The following is a 19,910-nucleotide window of genomic DNA, read 5'->3' on the forward strand; positions in this document are numbered from 1 at the left end:
TAGCAATGCCACTGGGAACCTTACCCACGGTTTCATTCCTGCTTCAGTTTTTCCACTAGGTAGAAATATTTTCAATAAATCACCAATTCTACATTCAATCCGCTCACTTCCCATGCAGAGAAGAATTCAGCTAGTATCTACTATAAAAAAGAAAATAATCTCAAATACCATTTTCTAGTTACCAAGTATAGAAATTATCTCTGGAGGCCTAGATTTTGCTGTACATGTTAAATAATAGGAGGCCACCAGGAATCGTGAAGACAATGGGGTTGAATTTATTTAGCCCCAAACAGCTGAAGCACTGATTATATTTTGGTGGATTATTACTGTTGAGCAATCCAACTTCCCTTATGAATTAAAGAAACTTAATGTGACTTTCTGTCTAAATGAATTAATGATTTACTACTGGTTACTAGTTGATGAAGTACTTAAGGTTCCTCAGGGCTAATGACTGGGCAGGGCCCACAGTATTATTCCAGGCCAATCACTGCTCAGTCACCTCTTTCAAGGAAGGTTCTAACCAATAAGAAGCCCAAGGTTTTGGAGTGAAAGTTAGGTGCCCCATATATGCCTGGGTGGTGTTGAAACAGATAAAGCTTCCTGAGAAGAAGGCTTCTTCTGATGGTAAGTTAAACATTTCTGGATGGGGTAAAAATCACACTTAATATTATGTCATAAAGTAGATCCTGAGGAATGGAGTAAAGGTGAGGATGTCAAGGACTATGAAGAGACATGGGATGGTCTATAAAAACTAAAGAGATAACAGCCTCACTTATAGTTTCGCCCCAAAAAATGTTCTTTGCAAGTTGAAGTTAAGATATTTTTTTTAATTCAAAGAAATAGCCTAGTAACTTCAGGAGACAGGCACGGTTTTGTTTGCATTTGTCTGCTTTTCTAAAAAGCCAAAACTTAAGTTATCAATAAAGAACTATTAATCTCATTAAAGAATGTACTAAGATGGCTCATATCATGGATGGTAAAAGAAGTGATTATGTAGTCTGCCTCTCAGTCAAATTAAAAGCTTCTCAATGAATTTGAGACTATTTCATTAAAGAGAATTAACAGGGCATGATTATCTTACCTAAATATAGCGTACACCTTTATTAAGGACTGAGATTTATTTCGTTACACTGAATACCTATATATTTTTAAAGATTCCATGATAGTATTTGCAAAACATAAATGTATGAGCAGATGAGAGGCTAGTAAAAGATCCATGAATTTACAAAGCTCTCATCTTCACAGGATTTATTTTTAAAAATTAACAAGCATGTATTTTTTAGAAGTTAAAAAATATTTTTAAATTTTATAATCATCATGGAATATAATCATTATTAGATAGTATGAATTCATGTCTATAAAAAATACTTTGCAGTTTCAACATTTAGTACTGTCAATGAACTGTGTTTCAGACTGAGAATATTCTCATCTTCTCTTACTGTACTCACTGGTAGAGTTATATCTTTTCTAAAATCATATTAAATCCAACTGCACTGAGTCCAAACAAATGCTACAAACATAGATAATATTTTAATGACTCCATTGAAAATTCTGTTCGCTGAAGCAGGTCCCTAGTTATTTATTATGGGATTTAATTGCTCAGGTGACTAGAGTTCCCCGACAGGTAATTTTTAATGGAATGAATTTAAGATATTATATGTTTTGTAACAGAAAACTCTGCCCTCATACCCCTATGCCTACTTAAATGTATTTATATTACTTGAAACAAGTTTAATTTTCTTTTTCAATGGCAGCTTTGAAGAACATTCAAAGGATGTAGAGGAGAGAAACAATACATCAAGAATCTATTTGTTGAGTCCTTCTAGAACAAAGGCCAGGAGCTCCCTAATGTAAACACATTAAAGTTTATTTTGAGGAGGAAATACATAGATTTTTTTTTTAAAAACCATAAAGTAGACAGCTTAGTCCCCCCAAAAAAAATCCATTTTGGAAGATGTCACTGAACAACTCTTCCAATGTATTTCTGGATTCAACGCCCAGTAATAGCAATCGCTTTCAAGTTAATGTCATAAATGAGAGCCACGAGAGCAGCGCGGCTGTGGATAATAACACCGATCCTCCACATTATGAGGAAACCTCTTTTGGAGATGAAACCCAGAACAGATTCAGAATCAGCTTTAGGCCTGGAAATCAGGAGTGCTATGACAATTTCCTCCAAAATGGAGAAACCGCTAAAACAGATGCCAGTTTTCATGCTTATGATTCTCACACAAACACATACTACCTACAAACCTTTGGCCACAACACCGTGGATGCTGTTCCCAAGATTGAGTACTATCGCAATACTGGTAGCATCAGCGGGCCCAAGGTCAACCGACCCAGCCTGCTTGAGATTCACGAGCAACTTGCAAAGGTAAGCTTCAGGGCACAGGCAAGTATCCTCCCTCCCTTTATTCCTTCAGGTGATATCCTGCTCTTTAATCATGCTATGAATGTCGGAGTGTCTTGTGGGGAAGTCTATTCCAAACCACCCTCCTTCCTTACACAGCTGTCCCTCGTTCCCAATAACTAGACAATACACGGAGTGTTTCACAAATATTTACTGAGCACCGAGAACTAAAGAATTAGCTCTGAAAGTGAGGCAGTGCATTATATTTTCTTTAAACTTATAGTGTACTCAGTGCACTCTTGGTTAAACATTCCAAACCAGATACTAAGCTAATTTCACCTTAGTATGAATGCCTCTGCAGCAGTTGTAAGAGGGGAAAAAAAACCAAAAAAACGAAAAATCATCACTGGAGCTTACTGTAGTTAATACTGTGGTGTCAGCCTTTAGAGCACATGGGTATTTTATATTCTTTAAAGAGAAACCCAAGATTTATAAGATTCAGCATTTTATCCCTTCCTCTTCAAAACTTTGCCTGAGGCTCCTGAATGCTCTTAAGCATATAAAAGTAACTGAATTAAATTTAAGTACAGAAATGGCTAAGCTTTTCATTATTTAATGAAAATCAATAATGGGTTCCCAAATCTGCTAGAAGCAGGAGGTAGCATTTTTTCTAATCATGTAGCAAATCATTGATAAACTTCATAGATTTCTTCTTCTATAACTTGCTCTAAAATATATTGATGCACTTTATCTTCCTGCTCTTCTGGAACACATTTTGGAATGAATATCATTCTTTATGGATGTAATTACTTGCTAAAAAGAATAATTAGCTGTCACATATCCAAATGTAGTTTACTTTTGCCCAGGTTTTGAGGTAAAAGAAAAAATTGATTGGAACAATTCCTTTCATATCCATTCATTCAACATTGATTTTATCAAATGGTTACCCACACTAGGGAGTCTAGGAATATTGCTCTCACGGAAGATGCTAATAAGGGTGAAGTTTTCCCTTTAGTTTCTGTTCATTCTTCTTTCCACAAGGAAACCCATCTCTAAAATGTATTCTCCTTGGCTGCTCGGGGTCCCTGACTCTGCATCCTACCACCAGAGGCTGAGTGACTTCCTGAGCGGAGCCCATGCTCTGAATGCTGTACCCTTATCCTTTCTCCTCACCAGGCTTTACTTGTCCCATGTACTATATTTGCAACAGTCTGCTGAATGGCTGGTTTCTTTACAGATAGAAGATTTAGACTTTATCTAGGATATTCGGTGCTTTGATCAAAAGAAGTTAGCAATGTGACAATGTCAGAAAAAAATGGCGGCCCCCATTAAAATTTTGAGAAGGGGGTTGATTTGAAGCTCCTGAGATCAGACCCAGGTATCACTTTGCTTTGTGTGGGAAAGTGGAAAGAAGAGAGAACGGGGAGAAGGAAAAGAGGGTAAAGTTGGTTGTGAGAAGAGGGCACAGGGAGTTTTCAAAAAGCACAGAAAAAGAAACTTAGGGCATTATAAAGGGATTTCAATTTATTCTGAAGAAGTAAAATGAGCCAAAGTTCTCTTTAAAAAGATCTGAAATTCTCTCCCACCATACTCCAGCTCATTCCACATGATAAGTCTTAAAGCTCATCCTTTGTAAAATTAGCATCATCAAAATTTAAATATTCTCATATTTGTCCCCCAGTTTGCAAGAAAACAAAATAAAAGTCTATTTCCATTAATAAGGAAATGGAGTAAACTCACATTGTTCTTTGGACTAATGTTCTAGAGAGAGAAACATAGCTTATTTACAATTCCTAAAGCCACAGCTTATGTAAATCTTTACATAAGGGGAGAAAAACTCTCCGGGAATGGTTGGTTGTTCAAAAGCCAATCTGAACAACCGTAGTCGAAATGCAATAGCTGCATTTGACAGTTTTCATAGCTGTTTGGGATATCCTATTTTTGAAAATGACACAAAGACTTAACTTTGACGTAAAGCTCTTTTTTCTCAGATACAAAGAAATAGCAAATTAAATAGTTTAAAAATTAGGTTCAGGCTCAATGCCCTGAATAATCATTCTGAATGAGTATAGTAATAAGTTACTCTTTTTATGAATTTGACCCTCAGTTATCAAGACACTTCATCATTAAATCCCACAGAAGTATCCACATAGCCAAATTGGGAGCAGAATTCTAATGCAACCATGAATCTATATACTAGTGTCTCTAAACTTGTAGGGCCCAGTCCACCTCTCCATATGATCTACCTCTGTGCTATCCTTTGATACCAGACATGAACAATCTGAGACTTCATCAATTCATCCCTTTCTTCTTTGTTAGTGAATTTGATTCTTTTTCCTCCTGCTTACCCTCCCTCTCATGAAAGATGAAGACCTATAGTGTAATGAGCTATGCTGTTACCTCCTTGTGGCCCTTGACATTTTTATGGTAGTTCCCAAAATCACAACTAGACATGATCAATAGAACAAATATTACATAATAATACTCAGACACATCACCAATTTTGTATGCAAAAAATTATAAATGATAATGTTTACTCAAACAATTTAAAAGTGGAAAGCAATTGACATAGTACAAGTTTGGTGATATATTTTTTTTGTACCCGAGTATAATGCTTTAAAAAGCCATAAAAGAATTGTATATTTACATTAAGTGACAACATATTTAGACAGAAACCAGTTGGATTTTTTGCAGAATCCTGGCTGTAACTTCCAAGTCAGAAAAAAAAATTATATGTCAAGGTTGTCCTAATAGTTGAAATAAAAAAATAGGTTTGAAAGACGTTATTTTAAGTCTCTACCTTCACTGAAACTCTAGGAATGATACATATTGACAAAATTTGTAATCCCAATGATTTGAGATCATAGTTGAAAAAATCCTTTTATTTTCTCTGTAGTAAAGAGCTAAATGCCTATACAGATGGCTATGAATTATAGATTTCCAAAAACCCTAGTTAAAAGCAGGAAAAAATGGCTCCATCCTTTACTTTCTCTGCAATATTATATAAGCTACATAACTTCAACTGATACTGTAGGATGTTTGTGAATACTAGATTACATGCATATAAAGTCTAGCATGCTGCCTTCTACAATGGGTAGAAACTGAACAAATCATTGTTGATAATGATGATGGCAATTTTTGTATTCACTGATTTTTACTCAAAAAGTAAAATATACACAATTAAATATTTAAGAAGTACTGAAAAGTATATCTTGAAATGTCTCTTATCTAATGTAGATCTTCAGTTTTTCTCTCCAAGACAATCATTACTGTCAGTTTCTTATAAATCCTCCCAGAAATTTTCTATGCCTATACAAATATACATATATATATCTATAAGTATCTCTATCTCATCTATCTAATTTTCCGTCTGTATTTTTTTCAAACACATATTGAAATATTTTACACATTGTCGTGCATTCTACTGTTTTCACTAAACAATGCACATTGGAGTTCTTTCCATATAAAAAATATAATGATTATTAGATATCTGGTAAAGATTAATCCAGTATTTTTACTTTGTAAAAATAATTGTACTTTTACTGTCCAGCATAATCCTGTGGCCACCTTTTTTTTTTTTTTTTTGATTACTAAACTACTTTATTAAGTGATCATGGTTTTATCTTTCATTTCTACTTTTTTTTAATTTAAATTCAAGTTAGTTAACATATAGTGTTGTTAGTTAACATATAGTATTGGCTTCAGGAGTAGAATTCGGTGATTCACCACTTACATGCAATACCCAGTGCTCATCCCCACAAGTGCCTTCCTTAATACCCATCATCCATTTAGCCAATCCCCCCACCCACCTCCACTCCAGCAACCCTCAATTTGTTCTCTATATTTAAAGTCTCTTATGGTTTGCCTCCCTCTCTGTTTTTATCTTATTTTCTTTTTCTTTCCCTTCCCCATGTTCATTTATTTCTTAAATTCCACATGAGTGAAATTATATGACATTTGTCTTTCTCTGACTGACTTATTTCACTTAGCATAATACACTCTTGTTCCATCCACATTGTTGCAAATCTGTGGCCACCTTTATATGCACAATTCCTAACTACGGGGCTAACCAAAATGGAACTCCTTTTCAGTCTTACTAACCACCATTGTTGTTAGCATTTCAGAAAAATATAATTATATAAGAATCAGGAAAATATATAGCCTTTCTATCAAAGTCAGTGTTCTGATGTCATTGAAATAAACTGTCTATACAAAGAATAAAATACTACAAAAATTAAGATAGCAATATTATTTTTAAGGAAACCAACCATTTAGAGAATGTTTCAAAACAAAAACAATGGAACGACTTCACACTTGGGTCATTAGGTAGTTAGCGACAAAAAGTAATCTGTGAATAAAAAGCATTAGGAAAAGTAATTTGTGAATAGAAAGGATTACATACACTCATGCAAAAGCAAACTTTTTATGGAGAATTTTTTTAATGTTTATTTATTTTTGAGAGAGAGAGAGAGACAGGGTGTGAGCAGGGGAGGGGCAGAGAGAGAGAGAAGGAGATACAGAGAATTCAAAGCAGCTCCAGGTTCCGAGCTGTCAGCACAGACACGGGGGCTCAAACCCACAAACTGTGAGATCATGACCTGAGCCAAAGTCGGACACCCAACCGACTGAGCCACCCAGGGGCCCCGAGAATTTTTTGTTATCAGACAAGGTGCTCACACTTGGCAAATTCTCATTCAATTTTTATAACACACCTTCAAGGTAGGTACTATTGTTATTGCTATTTTATAGATTCTAAAGTTTTTATAAAATCCTATGGATCTTTTATAAGAGAAAACAAAAACCTAAGTCAAAAAACTTCCAAGGTCAAGAAACAAAAGTCATGTGTCTAATAAATTGAACCCATGTCTGCATGACTCCAGAGTCCATGCTCTTTTTATTTTTATTTTTATTTTTTTTGATGTTTGTTATTTTTGAGAGAGAGAGAGAGCACAGGCAGGAGAGGGGCAGAGAGGACAGAGGATCTGAAGCAGGCTCCACACTGACAGCAGAGACCTGACATGGGGCTCAAACCCACAAACCTCAAGATCATGACCTGAGCTGAGATTGGGTGCTTAACCGACTGAGTCACTGAGGTGCCCCCAGAGTCCATGCTCTTTATTGCTACTTTCCATCCTCAGCCTACTCTCCCATTTCACTTTGCCTCAGTTCATTTTGATAGCTACAGAAGAAAGTGGAACTCAGGCACAAAGAAGAAATTGCATCTCAGCCCTGATGGGCAGAACAGGAGATTCAATTCCTTTCTTGTTTTGGGGACTGTGCCAAAAGATCATGTTGCTTTCTCCTACAGAATTTTTTTTTCTCTCTCTTTCTCCTACAGAATTAATTGTAGGTCTCAATCATTTTCGTTGTCATCATCAAAAGCATTTATTAGCCTTTTATATACAAGATGCTGTATAAAGTGAGTTAAAGAGATTTGATCTCTACTCTCCAGGATTTATTTTACATGTCAAATGACTTTGTTATGGGTAGAAATAAAGGACATATAATCAGGTTAACAAACATTAAAGTACATAAACCAATGTATAAATGTTTATCTTCTTTAAATAGACAAAGGTTTACAAATGCATTCTCTGGGAAATAGTATTTTCTAAAATGTTTTAAAGTTCAAATTTGGAACTTTAGCATTCAACTTGGAGCTATCCCAAATTAGCAATATCACCAAGCCCAATTAAGTACACATAAAAATTGAGGCAATAAGTGCCTTGAAGGAGGATTAGTGGTCACCCCTAAAATATTTGCTGGAGTGAAAATCTGCAACTAAAGACTCATTTTAATACTTATCAGAAGTTTTAGTTTTTAGTTCAGTGATAGCTGGTGAATAGACTAACAGTTCCCGTGTATATGTGGAAAATATTAAGAATCTTTTGACTTTCTTGTTTTTTTTTTAAATTTTTTCTTGAGAGAGAGAACAAGAGTGTGATGGGGGAGAGGGGAAGAGGGAGAGAGAGAATCCTAAGCAGGCTCATGCTCAGCACGGAGCTCAACACCAGGCTTTATACCATGACCCTGGGATCATGACCTGAGCCCCAATCAAGAGTTGGACACTCAACTGACTGAGCCACCCAGGCACCCCTTGATTTTACTTTCTTCCACTGCTTATTACACACATAGCTACCTTTAGGCCTAAGTTATCAAAAATATAAGTTAATTTTTGTGTGAGCTATATGTTTTCAGGTACAGTAAAAATACTATAATAAATTGTGACCATTAGTAGTGATTTACAGGCATGGTTTATAGCAACTTTTAAAACAAGAAACCTCTCACTTTCATAATTTAAAATATTCCCATTTATCACAAAGGGCTTGTAATGTACAAACATAGTAACACTGATTAGTAAAATATAGGAATGTGATCAGAATTGTGTTTTTCGGGGTGCTTAGGTGGCTCAGTCAGTTAAGCGTCTGACTTCGGCTCAGGTCATGATCTTGCTGTTTGTGAGTTTGAGCCCCAAGTCGGGCTCTGTGCTGACAACTCAGAGCCTGGAGCCTGCTTCACATTCTGTGTCTCCCTCTCCCTCTCTGGCCTCCGCATTCACACACTGTCTCTCTCTCAAAAATATACATTAAAAAAAATTTTTTTTTTAAATCGTGTTTTTCACGCTGAAATGAACCCTAAAAATTCTCTGATCCTTGCTGGGATTGGTTTTAAAATTTTTTTTTTTTTCAACGTTTATTTATTTTTGGGACAGAGAGAGACAGAGCATGAACGGGGGAGGGGCAGAGAGAGAGGGAGACACAGAATCGGAAACAGGCTCCAGGCTCTGAGCCATCAGCCCAGAGCCTGACGCGGGGCTCGAACTCACGGACCGCGAGATCGTGACCTGGCTGAAGTCGGACGCTTAACCGACTGCGCCACCCAGGCGCCCCTGGGATTGGTTTTAAAATAATCCAGTGGCAGGGGTGTGAGAGGTTTAAGTGGAATAGTACTGGCTATATGTTCATAACTGTTGAAGTTCAGTGGTAGGCACATGAGATCTATTTATTCTCCCTACTATGGCATATATTTAAATATTTCAATAATAAAAGAAAGTTTAAAACAACTGGGAGGGGATCATATAGTCCTAAATATTTATGGAGTTGTTTCTCTAGGATGGGCTAAAATTTCTACCATCCTGAGATTGAAAACCTAAAAACACGTATAGTGGCAAATATTATCTAGTTATAGTTTATTTAACAATTTTTAAAATGTTTACTTATTTTTGAGAGAGAGAGAGAGAGAGAGAGAGAGAGAGAGAGAGAGAAAGCATGCTCACAAGCCAGAAAGGGGCAGAGAGAGAGAGGGAGACAGAGGATCTAAGGACAGCTGTATGCTGACAGCATCAAGCTGGATGAAGGGCTTGAACTCACAAAGCATGAGGTCATGACCTGAGACGAAGTTGGACGCTTAACTAACTGAGCCACCCAGGTGCCCCTCTAGTAAGAATTGAAAGAATAAATACACTTATTTTTTTCTTCTTTGATGATAGCTAGAAATGCATTTGTAATTTTTCTGGGGTCTGAAAAAATCACGCATTTCATATTAAATAAAATAATTTTTTATCATCTAGCAAAACCCATTAGGAATTTACCCCTTAAACTGCATGTAATTGAAGCTTTACTAGTTTATCAATACTGGAGAGGAGAAGTTTCTTTCTTTCTTTCTTTTTCTTTCTTTCTTTCTTTCTTTCTTTCTTTCTTTCTTTCTTTCTTTCTTCCTAATGAACTTTACTTTCTCTGAATACTTAACGCACAGGTAAAACTTTTGGTAAATTAATAATCATTCCCTAAAGCTATGCAGTTTAAAATGCATTTACAAAAGGTGGTGGGTCATCATTTAGGTGATGGAGTATGAACAAACAAATTAATTCAAAGTATGAGGGAAAAAACTGGTTTCAGGGAATAATCATAAAACTTCTATTCTTTGAGACTTTGGTCCCAAGAAAATGCACCAGCCAGGAGTCTGTCAGCCACTGGTTATAGCTCACAGCCATTAAGTGCCCATAACCCTCAACTAAAAGTCTTTTCAGTACTTTGATGATAAGTTGACTTTGTAATTGCTGTATAGGCTCACAAAGGAGGCATTTATTAAGAGTGAAACCAAGTTTTGCTTTGCCATGTTAGAAGAGGAAGATGACAAACATAGAAAAATGATTTTGCCTTCGAGTAAATTACTTCAAAGTAAGATTTTCAGAAAATTCATTGGATTTATCCTCCTTGGCACTATCCAGGAAAGGTTAAGTGACTTGCTGGGGGACACACCCTGAATTAATTGCATAGCTGAAACTAGATTCCAAGCCTCCAAGTTTATATGGTGCAGTGAGTTTTAAGCTCCTGTAAGCGAGTAAGCAATGGAAATAGATTCTGTACTTATAAATGTATTATCAGGGCTTTACAGTCAGGGCAAGAAATATACATTTAAAGGTTTTTTTTTTCCTTTCCATGACATAAATACATTGAAAACGTGGAAACTCTAGCAGGTTGAACACATTCACCTAAGAAATAGTTGAACGCCCTACATTGACTCTATTTTTGAATAGCTTTAGAAAATTTTTTCCCTACTAACTTTCATATATGATGATTTCCCTGACAAGCCCTCATAGAATATTCCTTTTGCTTCATAGTGTATGTCCTAGTGATAAATTGAAGAACCATTAAACTGTGCCCAGAAGGGCATCCATCAGATAGAAATGTCCATATAAGGGGAAATTTTAAATATCTTATTCATCCTTTCACCAATTTTTTAAGATGTTTTTTACAGTCATTGGTATTCTCATTAATCCAGATGTAAGGGTCACAGTTACCACTGGAGTTCATCTGGGAGCAAAGCAATTTCCTGGACCAAACCCTCAAATACAGGATTGATCAGAAAACATAGGTTTTATTCCCAAGACTGCCTTTAAAAAGCAAGTGACTAAGGCTCTGTCTCATGGGATCCCCAATTAACCGAGGAAAAGGAAATTGCCTTCTCCCTGAATGAGTAGCTGCTGATGGTCTGGCTGTGAGATCTTCATTAACTAGAATATTGTCAATTTTAAAAGTTTTTCTCAAATCAAATCAAATAAATGAATTTCTTAACCAAATAATCTCTTCAACATTCCTGGGCATTTTATCACATTCCTCAATTCTCTGCTTTCATTGATTTTCTAGTTACGGAAAGTTAAAGTTACATTTGAACCACGCAGCTGCCTTATGAGTGTAGAATCCGTTCAGAGAAAAAATAGGATTTTTAACTGCCTGGAGAAAAACCTCAAATGTTCCATCCATCTGTAATTGACTGCAATGTATAGACATGTGTGCTCCAATATAATAGCCCCAGCCACACGTGGCTATTGAGCACTTGAAACGTGCTAGTACAAATTGAGATGTGGTATCACTGTAAATTGCACACCAGATTTCAAAGACATAGTGTTAAAAAAAAAAAAAAGAATTAAAATGTCTCATCACTGTTTTTATATTGATTATATGTTGAAATGATAATATTTGATATAGATCCATTACGTAAAACATATTAAAGCAGTCCATGATCCAGGTTCCTCCTACAAGGTGGGTTGCCACCATAGCTAATGAATATTACATTGCAAAGATTAGAAATATGATATTGTACAAAACTTAGGTACATTTTTAAAATTTAAGGGTTCAGATCTGAACCCAAGTTATTTCACTAATTTCCTTTTATTTTTAAAATGAGCTACTGGAAATTTTTGAATTACATCCATGACTTGCATTTCTAGCTGGTATAGACAGCCAGTTTCTGCCCTGCTAGTTCAGCCTCAATTTCTGTAGACTTTGTTTATCCATATTTTACTTTAATATGAATATATGATGTCGGATTTCAATTATCTGTGCAAGTAGGGACAGAGGATGCTTAAGATTAAGATATTCCTCTGGGGCGCCTGGGTGGCACAGTCAGTTAAGCGTCTGACTTCAGCCAGGTGACGATCTCGCGGTCCGTGAGTTCGAGCCCCGCGTCAGGCTCTGGGCTGATGGCTCAGAACCTGGAGCCTGTTTCGGATTCTGTGTCTCCCTCTCTCTCTGCCCCTCCCCCGTTCATGCTCTGTCTCTTTCTGTCCCAAAAATAAATAAACGTTAAAAAAAAAAAAAGATTAAGATATTCCTCGGGTAATTCAAAACTAAATTTTAACTATTAATTTCGGCTTCCTTTGTGATTTAGTTTTACCCCTCCCCTGCAATGCTGTTGGAAAATAGTAAGATGATCTGACTTGAGATTCATTCTCTTCTTCTCCCTTCTTTAATGTGGGTTACACAGAGAAAACAATGAAAAATGAAATCCTCAACAGGGATGGAAGAGAAAGGAAATAGGAGGCAGGAATGGTTAAGAAATGAGGTCATCTTCTCTGAAGTGGTAGAGATCAGGTGGCCTCCAAGCCTACTTTATGGATTCAGTAATGTTTATTGATGACCTGCTGTATAGTAGGGTCTTTGTTGGCATCTAGGAGAAGTAATCCACATCCTGTAGTTAATATACAATGACTTACCACATTGTATTGCATCGGTTACCCAAATGTCCACTAGTATCATGAAAAAAAATCTTGTGGGAGAACAAACTCGGAAGAAATTCTTATTGACATAGAGAAGTAGAAGAACATGGAAGAACAAGAAGACAAGAAGTCAAAGTCTCTTGGAGTAAACAGCCCAAATTAGAGTCAGATTATAGTGGGTATGCTAATGATACACCAAAGCCCAAAGAAGCAATAACTCTTAAACATGGCAAGGACAAAAACTTTGATTGCCCTCAAATAAAGTCCTTATAGTAAACACTGAGTATTTATTTCATGCCAGTCTCATGAAATGTCCTTGTCTGAGACATCTCAGTTAGTAATAGGGGGACACATCATCCCAGCCGTAAACTAATTTAGGCCACTTAAATAGAACAAAGTTGTTCTTTGTTTTTTTTTTTTAATGTTTATTTATTTTTGAGACAGAGAGAGACACAGCATGAGCAGGGAAGGGGCAGAGAGAGAGGGAGACACAGAGTGGGAAGCAGGCTCCAGGCTCTGAGCTGTCAGCAAAGAGCCCGACGCGGGGCTTGAACTCACAAACTGTGAGATCATGACCTGAGCCGAAGTCGGACGCTTAACCGACTGAGCCACCCAGGCGCCCCCAAAGTTGTTCTTTAATAATGGTAGTTAAATGCTGAATCTAAGAGACTCCCCCAATGGTTTCAACCCCTTACTGGAAAATATTGCTTTTCGGGAACTCAGTGGGGTATATAGTCTAACCATTAGAATCAAGTAGGTGTCAGATAGGCTAAATTAAGTGGGTGTATCTGAAATTATTCAAGGTCATATCTAAAAGAGAAGTTAGAGTTGTTTTTCACTTGAGAGAAACAGGGCTATTTCTTTCCCCAGTAGAATTCAGAGACTATCCTTACTGACGAGGAAGCTATTTTTCAAAATTGGATCACACACAAAAAAACACTAAATAAGCTTCTGACATTTTTTATACTACTTCTTATCTGTACTCAGCTTACCTTTCTAGCAGTCAGTCATAAGATTTCTTACCCTTTGTACAATGCTACCAGCACATCCAGCAATTCTCAGGCAAAGGCATATCGAATCTGAAAGAAACTTCCTCTACAGGAATAGCATCCTTGTAGCCAAACAGTGCCTTTAAATATTTTTAGAACTTTAACCCTTTTCTTCCTGTTTTTAAAGAAAATGCGTATAGGGGCGCCTGAGTGACCCAGTCAGATGAGTGTCCGACTCTTGATTTCAACTCAGGTCATGATCCCAGGGTTGTTGGGATGGATCCCTGTGTTGGGCTCCTGGCTGAGTGTGGAGCCTGCTTCAGATCTCTCTCTCTCTCTCTCTCTCTCTCTCTCTCTCTCTCTCTCTCTCTTTCTCCCCTGTTCATTAACTCTCTCTCTCTCTCTCTAAAATAAGTTAAAACAAAAAAACCGAATACATAAATTTATAAAAGAAAATGCTTTTATGTGTTCTTTCATTCAATCTTCTTAAAGATACTGTGACATGTTTAGAGAAGTTTTGTTACCATTATTTTAGGTGAATAAGATGAAGCCCAGGGAGGTTAATAGAAAGAAGTCCAGTTAGCCTGCATCAATGACATTAACCTCCTACCATACCTCAAAGACTCTCTTTCACTTCTGATAGACTTTCAGGCTGCCTTTGTTTCTTTTTCTTTTGTTTGTTCTTTTTGTATTCTAAATTTACCTAAATCTAACCATTTTCCCCTAAGGTAATATTCTCACCCGTAGGACTGCCCAAGATCCTTTGCAGCTTTGCTGCGCCTGAAATCTCTCACAAAATGAATCCATCAGCTCCCAGGGCAAGAAAATACTTACCTTATGTGCATGCTAGAATTTGATGTGTCCAAAATTTCATGTCAGTTATTTTGATTTGCCTTTGAAAGTTTTCTGGAGACTTCTGTTGACCAAATATTGTGTGTTTTTTTGCTACCTGTATAAATACAGAACGTAGCAGTGGCACCAGGTTCAGCTGACAGGGTTGCTAACGGAGATGGAATGCCTGGAGATGAAGAAGTTGAAAACAAGGAAGAGGAGGATAAAGCTGGCGTTGTGAAGTTTGGATGGGTGAAAGGTGTGCTGGTGAGAAGGCTCCTATGTTTCCAAATGAAATCTGTTTGTTCCGTGTCCTAGTGGACTAAATGTTAGCAAATCCTGGACAACAGAGTTACGGACATGGCTGGGTTTTGCCCCACTATCACTGCTCATATCCCTTTCAATGCTCCTTTGGCCCACAGGTAAGATGCATGCTGAATATCTGGGGTGTCATGCTCTTCATTCGCCTGTCTTGGATTGTTGGAGAAGCTGGAATCGGTAAGCATGTTTCCCCATGCCCCGTATACCATTTTCAGTGTCAATTATAAGCTCAATAAGCAACTTGTTTTCACCATTAATGCTGAATGTGAGATGGAGGTCACAGAAATAATCTACACTCGAGCTCTTTTACTTTGCCTCTTTGACCATGTTTGTCAGAGAGGAAAGTGTAGCGTTAACTTCTGGGAGACTGGAATTTTCCAGTTTACCAACCAGATAAATGCTCAATTTAATATTTCTATTTGTTCTTAAAGTTTTAGGTGTACAGATCTGTAGGGACACATATATTTTAAACAGTACTATTCATAGTTTGGGACATACTGACATTTGTGCATCCCCCTTATGCTTATTGGCAAAATTTCACTCAACAAGAACAGCTTGTGGGAAAAGTGGGAACAATGTGACCTGACTAATAGAAATGCTGAATTGTTGAACATTTGCCAAAGAAAATAATTGTGTTACTTTCAGGTATCAGTGGTAAGAAAACAAAAATTAACAAAATATGCCAGACAGAGGCTTAAACGTGATAGATGAAATGATTGAGATAACATGTGTAACTACCACTAATTTTTCTTTTTTTTTAAATTTTTAAAATGTTTTTGTATATTTTTGAGAGAGAGAGAGAGGGAGAGGGAGATAGAGGCAGAGAGAGAGGGAGACACAGAATCTGAAGCAGGCTCCAGGCTCTGGGCTGTCAGCACAGAGCCCAACGTGGGGCTCAAACTCATGAACTCAAGATCATGACCTGAGCTGAAGTCGGATGCTTAACCGACTGAGCCACCCAGGTGCCCCTACTTATAATTTTTCTAATGGAAAATGCATGATGTTGAGATTATTTTGAGTGATTCTTTGACATTTTTGAAGATTATATTTTACTTAAAACATGATTTCCTGTGGCAAATCTTTTTTTTTAATCAAGAGTATATAGATATAATTTATATGAAAAATTTCCTTGAATTTTATCAAAGTTCCTGATTTAATGTGATAAAAATTAGTGACGTTCTACTTTATGTATGGAAAATGTATTACAAATCCACTTTTGGAGAAGACCTATAAATCATTAGTGTCAAGAACATAGAGATTCAGATGTGCTTTTAGATACTACTCCAGAACATATCCCAATTCACATTCAAAGTTACTCAGTCATTATTTATCGCCTTTGCTCCTCAAGGCAGACTGGAAGACTAACTCACAAAAAGAAAGGGCTGAGCTGTAAATTGAAACACTGGAACCAGTTCCCATAGTTTTTCCATGTTTCATGTTTGGCAAGTGCTGGGTTCCTGACAAAGGGCTGCTTGCCAGCTTTATGATGCATATCAAATGAATGCTTATAGCCGCAGGGTCCGAAATAAGTAGATGCTGTTCCATGGAAAATCTGCATCTTAATATTGCCAAGTGTTTGCCCCAGGGTTTCATGCAAAATTAGTTTTTTAAGGGCAGTTTAGTAACTTATTGAGATCATCAAGCAGCATTACTTTGTTTGGAGGTGTGAGTGTAGCCAAGGGCAAGAGTAATTCTTTCTAACGCAACTTATTTAACATCCATGTGTTAAGCGATAACCTGAACCTTAATCAGATCTTACATTACTCTTTACAGTCAATCCAGTTTCATGCTTACTGCAAAAGTGTAAAACATGAAGAACCCTATCTTCTGCTAAACTATGTATTATACTTTCAGACATCAGTGTTGTTTTAATAAGGACCTTTCCTTTAAGTAGTCATATCCTACTTTAAATGGGTGTCTAGTGGGTTTTCCTTTGAATGAAGGTTTGTTTGTTGTTGTTGTTTTAGTTCTCAGAAAGTAGACTTTAGTGAGTCATAGAAACTTATTACCACCCTTACTCAGTTTTACTGGCCTTTGCTGTGAACTTAAAGCTAAATGAGTTGATTAAGTCACCTTCTGGGTCCCATTTAGATTCCCTTTATTGGGTAAGAAAAGAAGCAAATACAAGTAGTTTCTCCTTGATTTGGGATCGTTTAGGGAAGATCCTTTCAAGAGGAGACCCTAGGAACAAAGTCAGAAAGAAGCTGGAGCCAAGAGTAACAGTAGCTACAGCCCTTGGGTAACCATTCTAGGGCCAAGAGTTTTGGCTGTCTTTTCCCCAAAAGCAAATGGTAGAATAAGCCCAAAATGTCATAAAATTGTTCTCTGTCTAGGGGACTTAGGCTGGGGCAAGATGGTTTCTAATAAATTTAAACATTAGGCATGGAAGAAGGGAGTGAAAGAGGTATGACCTAAAGCAAGTCATTCCATGAGTTTCATTTTCTCATCTGAAAATTAAGGACCTGGATTCACTGTTTCCTAATCAATTCTTTGAAGATAAAGCTAGATAACTGTGCTGTCTAGACAGACACAACTTGAGATAGGTTAGGGTAGTGCGATAGTCTTCAGACTGTGGGGTGCATAGGAATTACCTGGGAAGTTCGGTTCCAAAACCACAGAATCCTGGGATTCACTTTGAAAGATTCCAACTTAGTATGTCTGGGCATTTTTTTTATATGACATTTATTGCCTAATTGGTTTCCATATAACACCCAGTGCTCATCCCAACAGGTCTGGGCATTTTTAATAAACACTTCAGGTATTTCCTGAAATAGGTGGTTTAAGGACCACACTTTGAGAAAACTATGAACTGAACGTTCTCTAACCTGCCTTTTACCCTGGGATTTTTTTGTTTGATTGTGAGAGAATGTTATGCCCAGAATTCGTGATCCCCAAAGACCACTAGGGAGCCGAGTCCGATGCAAAAGCAAAGAGCCTTTATTCGAGCTAGCTCGAGCTCAATCCCCTACCTGCACCGACGCAGCGGTGAGATACCAGGGAAAGAGAGCGAGTTTCAAAAGGACAAAGGTTTTATTGGGGCCTGGGGGCAGTTGGTGAGGTAATGGCTATGGCCTCAGCCGATTGGCTGGGGAAGGGTCTTGGGGAAGGGTCGAGTCCTGTTAGGCAGGTGAGGGGGGGTTACTCAAGGGGAGGAGGTGTGGTCAAGGTGAAGGACACAGAACAAGATGGAGTCGGCTGGCGTAGGCCGGCCCTTTCATTCCCCCCTTGTCATGTAGCTTAGGGACCCAATCATGGGACCGGCTGCATTTATGGTGACAAGGGGAACAGAGTTTGGAGGTTTATGCAAAGTTCTGGGAACCAAGTGTCCCTGGGGTGGCTCTGGGACGTCTGATTAAGTATTGTCCCCAAGCTGGTGTCTATGATCTGCCAGCTGCGTGGGGACTCCCGGCAGCATGAGCAATGACAAGCAGTTAACAGAGTTACCAATATTAGGTAGGTCAAATGCGCTGTAGCTTGAGGTTGAGCGGGTTGTGTTGGTCCCGACTGATGGCCCATCGCGTGACAACGTCCTTCCGGATCGAGGAGGGGTCCGCTGGCTGAGCGTGGGTGTGATGGACCCAGGTCGCGATGCCGTCTACCTTGAGAGCGGTGGGGGTTGTCAACACCACGATGTAGGGTCCCTTCCAGCGCGGCTCGAGAGTCTCTCGGTGGTGCCTCTTGACGTAGACCCAGTCTCCCGGCCTGTACTGATGAGGTGTCGCGATCGGGCCAGCCTCGTAGATGGCACGGAGGCGCGGCCAAATGTCCTCGTGCGCCCTCTGGAGCCCGCTCAAGGAAAGAAAAAGTTCTTGATCTTTAAACTCAGCAATAAGTTCAGCTCGAAGGCTGGGAATAACAGGGGGTGGCCTGCCAAACATGATCTCGTAGGGAGTAAAACCCAGAGTGTAAGGAGTGTTTCTAACCCGGTAAAGGGCGTACGGTAGGAGAGTCACCCAGTCCCCGCCAGTCTCCATGGTTAATTTGGTAAGGGTCTCTTTTAGGGTTCTATTCATTCTTTCTACCTGTCCTGAGCTCTGGGGCCTATAAGCACAATGTAATTTCCAGTTTGCCCCCACCGCCTTGGCTACTGCCTGTGTTACCTGCGAGATAAAAGCTGGTCCATTGTCTGATCCTACCATGGCAGGAAAACCATACCTGAGTAAGATGTCTTCTAGTAGCTTCTTAGCCACCGTCTGAGCCGTTTCATGTTTGGTTGGGTATGCCTCCACCCAGCCAGAGAAGGTGTCTGTAAATACCAGGTCCTCGTGTAGTGCCTCGTCGAAGATGGTGGGTGAATTTTTGAATCCCTGAGGTAGCCGTGTCCAGGTGAGTTGCCCATTGTAGCCCTCCTCCGGATCATGCCACTCGAAGGCGAACAAGGGTTGGCTCTGGGGTGCCAACGGCAGACTGAAGAAGGCGTCCTTTAAATCTAGTACAGTATACCAGACCCTGGAGGGCGCTAAGGAGCTCAAGAGAGTATATGGGTTGGGAACAGTTGGGTGTATGTCCGCGACCCTCTTATTTACTTCCCGGAGGTCTTGTACCAGTCGGTAGTCATTTGTGTGAGGCTTTTTGACCGGCAGTAAGGGGGTGTTCCAGGCAGACTGGCAAGGTACTAGTACCCCTAGGCTTCATAGTCTCCGGATGTGTGGCTGGATCCCCTTCCGGGCCTCCTGAGACATGGGGTATTGTTTGATCCTTACCGGACTCTCTCCTGGCTTGAGCTCTACCAGGACTGGGGTCCTGTGAGCGGCTAGTCCCATCCCCCCTGTCTCTGCCCAAACCGAGGGGAATTCTCGTAGCCATCTGTCTATATTATCCTCTCTCAGGAGCGCCTCCTGGTGGAGGAAGTATTCATCCTCCAGTTTCATGGTCAGGACCTGGATGGGGTGGCCCTTGCCATCGGTGACCTGAGGCCCCC

At 38.8% G+C, this 19,910-nt stretch overlaps 1 protein-coding gene across 6 annotated transcripts in view; it reads left to right on the forward strand.

Moving 5' to 3' along the window:
* The first annotated feature begins 475 nt into the window (after positions 1-475).
* SLC12A1 (solute carrier family 12 member 1) overlaps positions 476-19,910 on the forward strand; it is a 109,225-nt gene continuing 89,790 nt past the window's right edge. For 5 of the 6 annotated variants that reach the window (XM_086710624.1, XM_086710628.1, XM_025918975.2 and 2 more), the window contains exons 1-4: positions 476-624; positions 1,755-2,374; positions 14,801-14,935; positions 15,091-15,166. In XM_086710624.1, coding sequence (XP_086566750.1) covers positions 1,955-2,374; positions 14,801-14,935; positions 15,091-15,166 — 631 coding nt within the window. In that variant the 5' untranslated portion in view covers positions 476-624; positions 1,755-1,954. Of the gene's footprint in view, positions 625-652; positions 705-1,754; positions 2,375-14,800; positions 14,936-15,090; positions 15,167-19,910 lie in introns of those variants that run through there. The other variant, XM_086710626.1, reaches the window with a different exon arrangement.

Source organism: Puma concolor, chromosome B3 (genome assembly GCF_028749965.1).
Source record: "Puma concolor isolate L17-30 chromosome B3, mPumCon1.1.hap2, whole genome shotgun sequence".
Classification (NCBI taxonomy): Eukaryota; Metazoa; Chordata; class Mammalia; order Carnivora; family Felidae; genus Puma; species Puma concolor.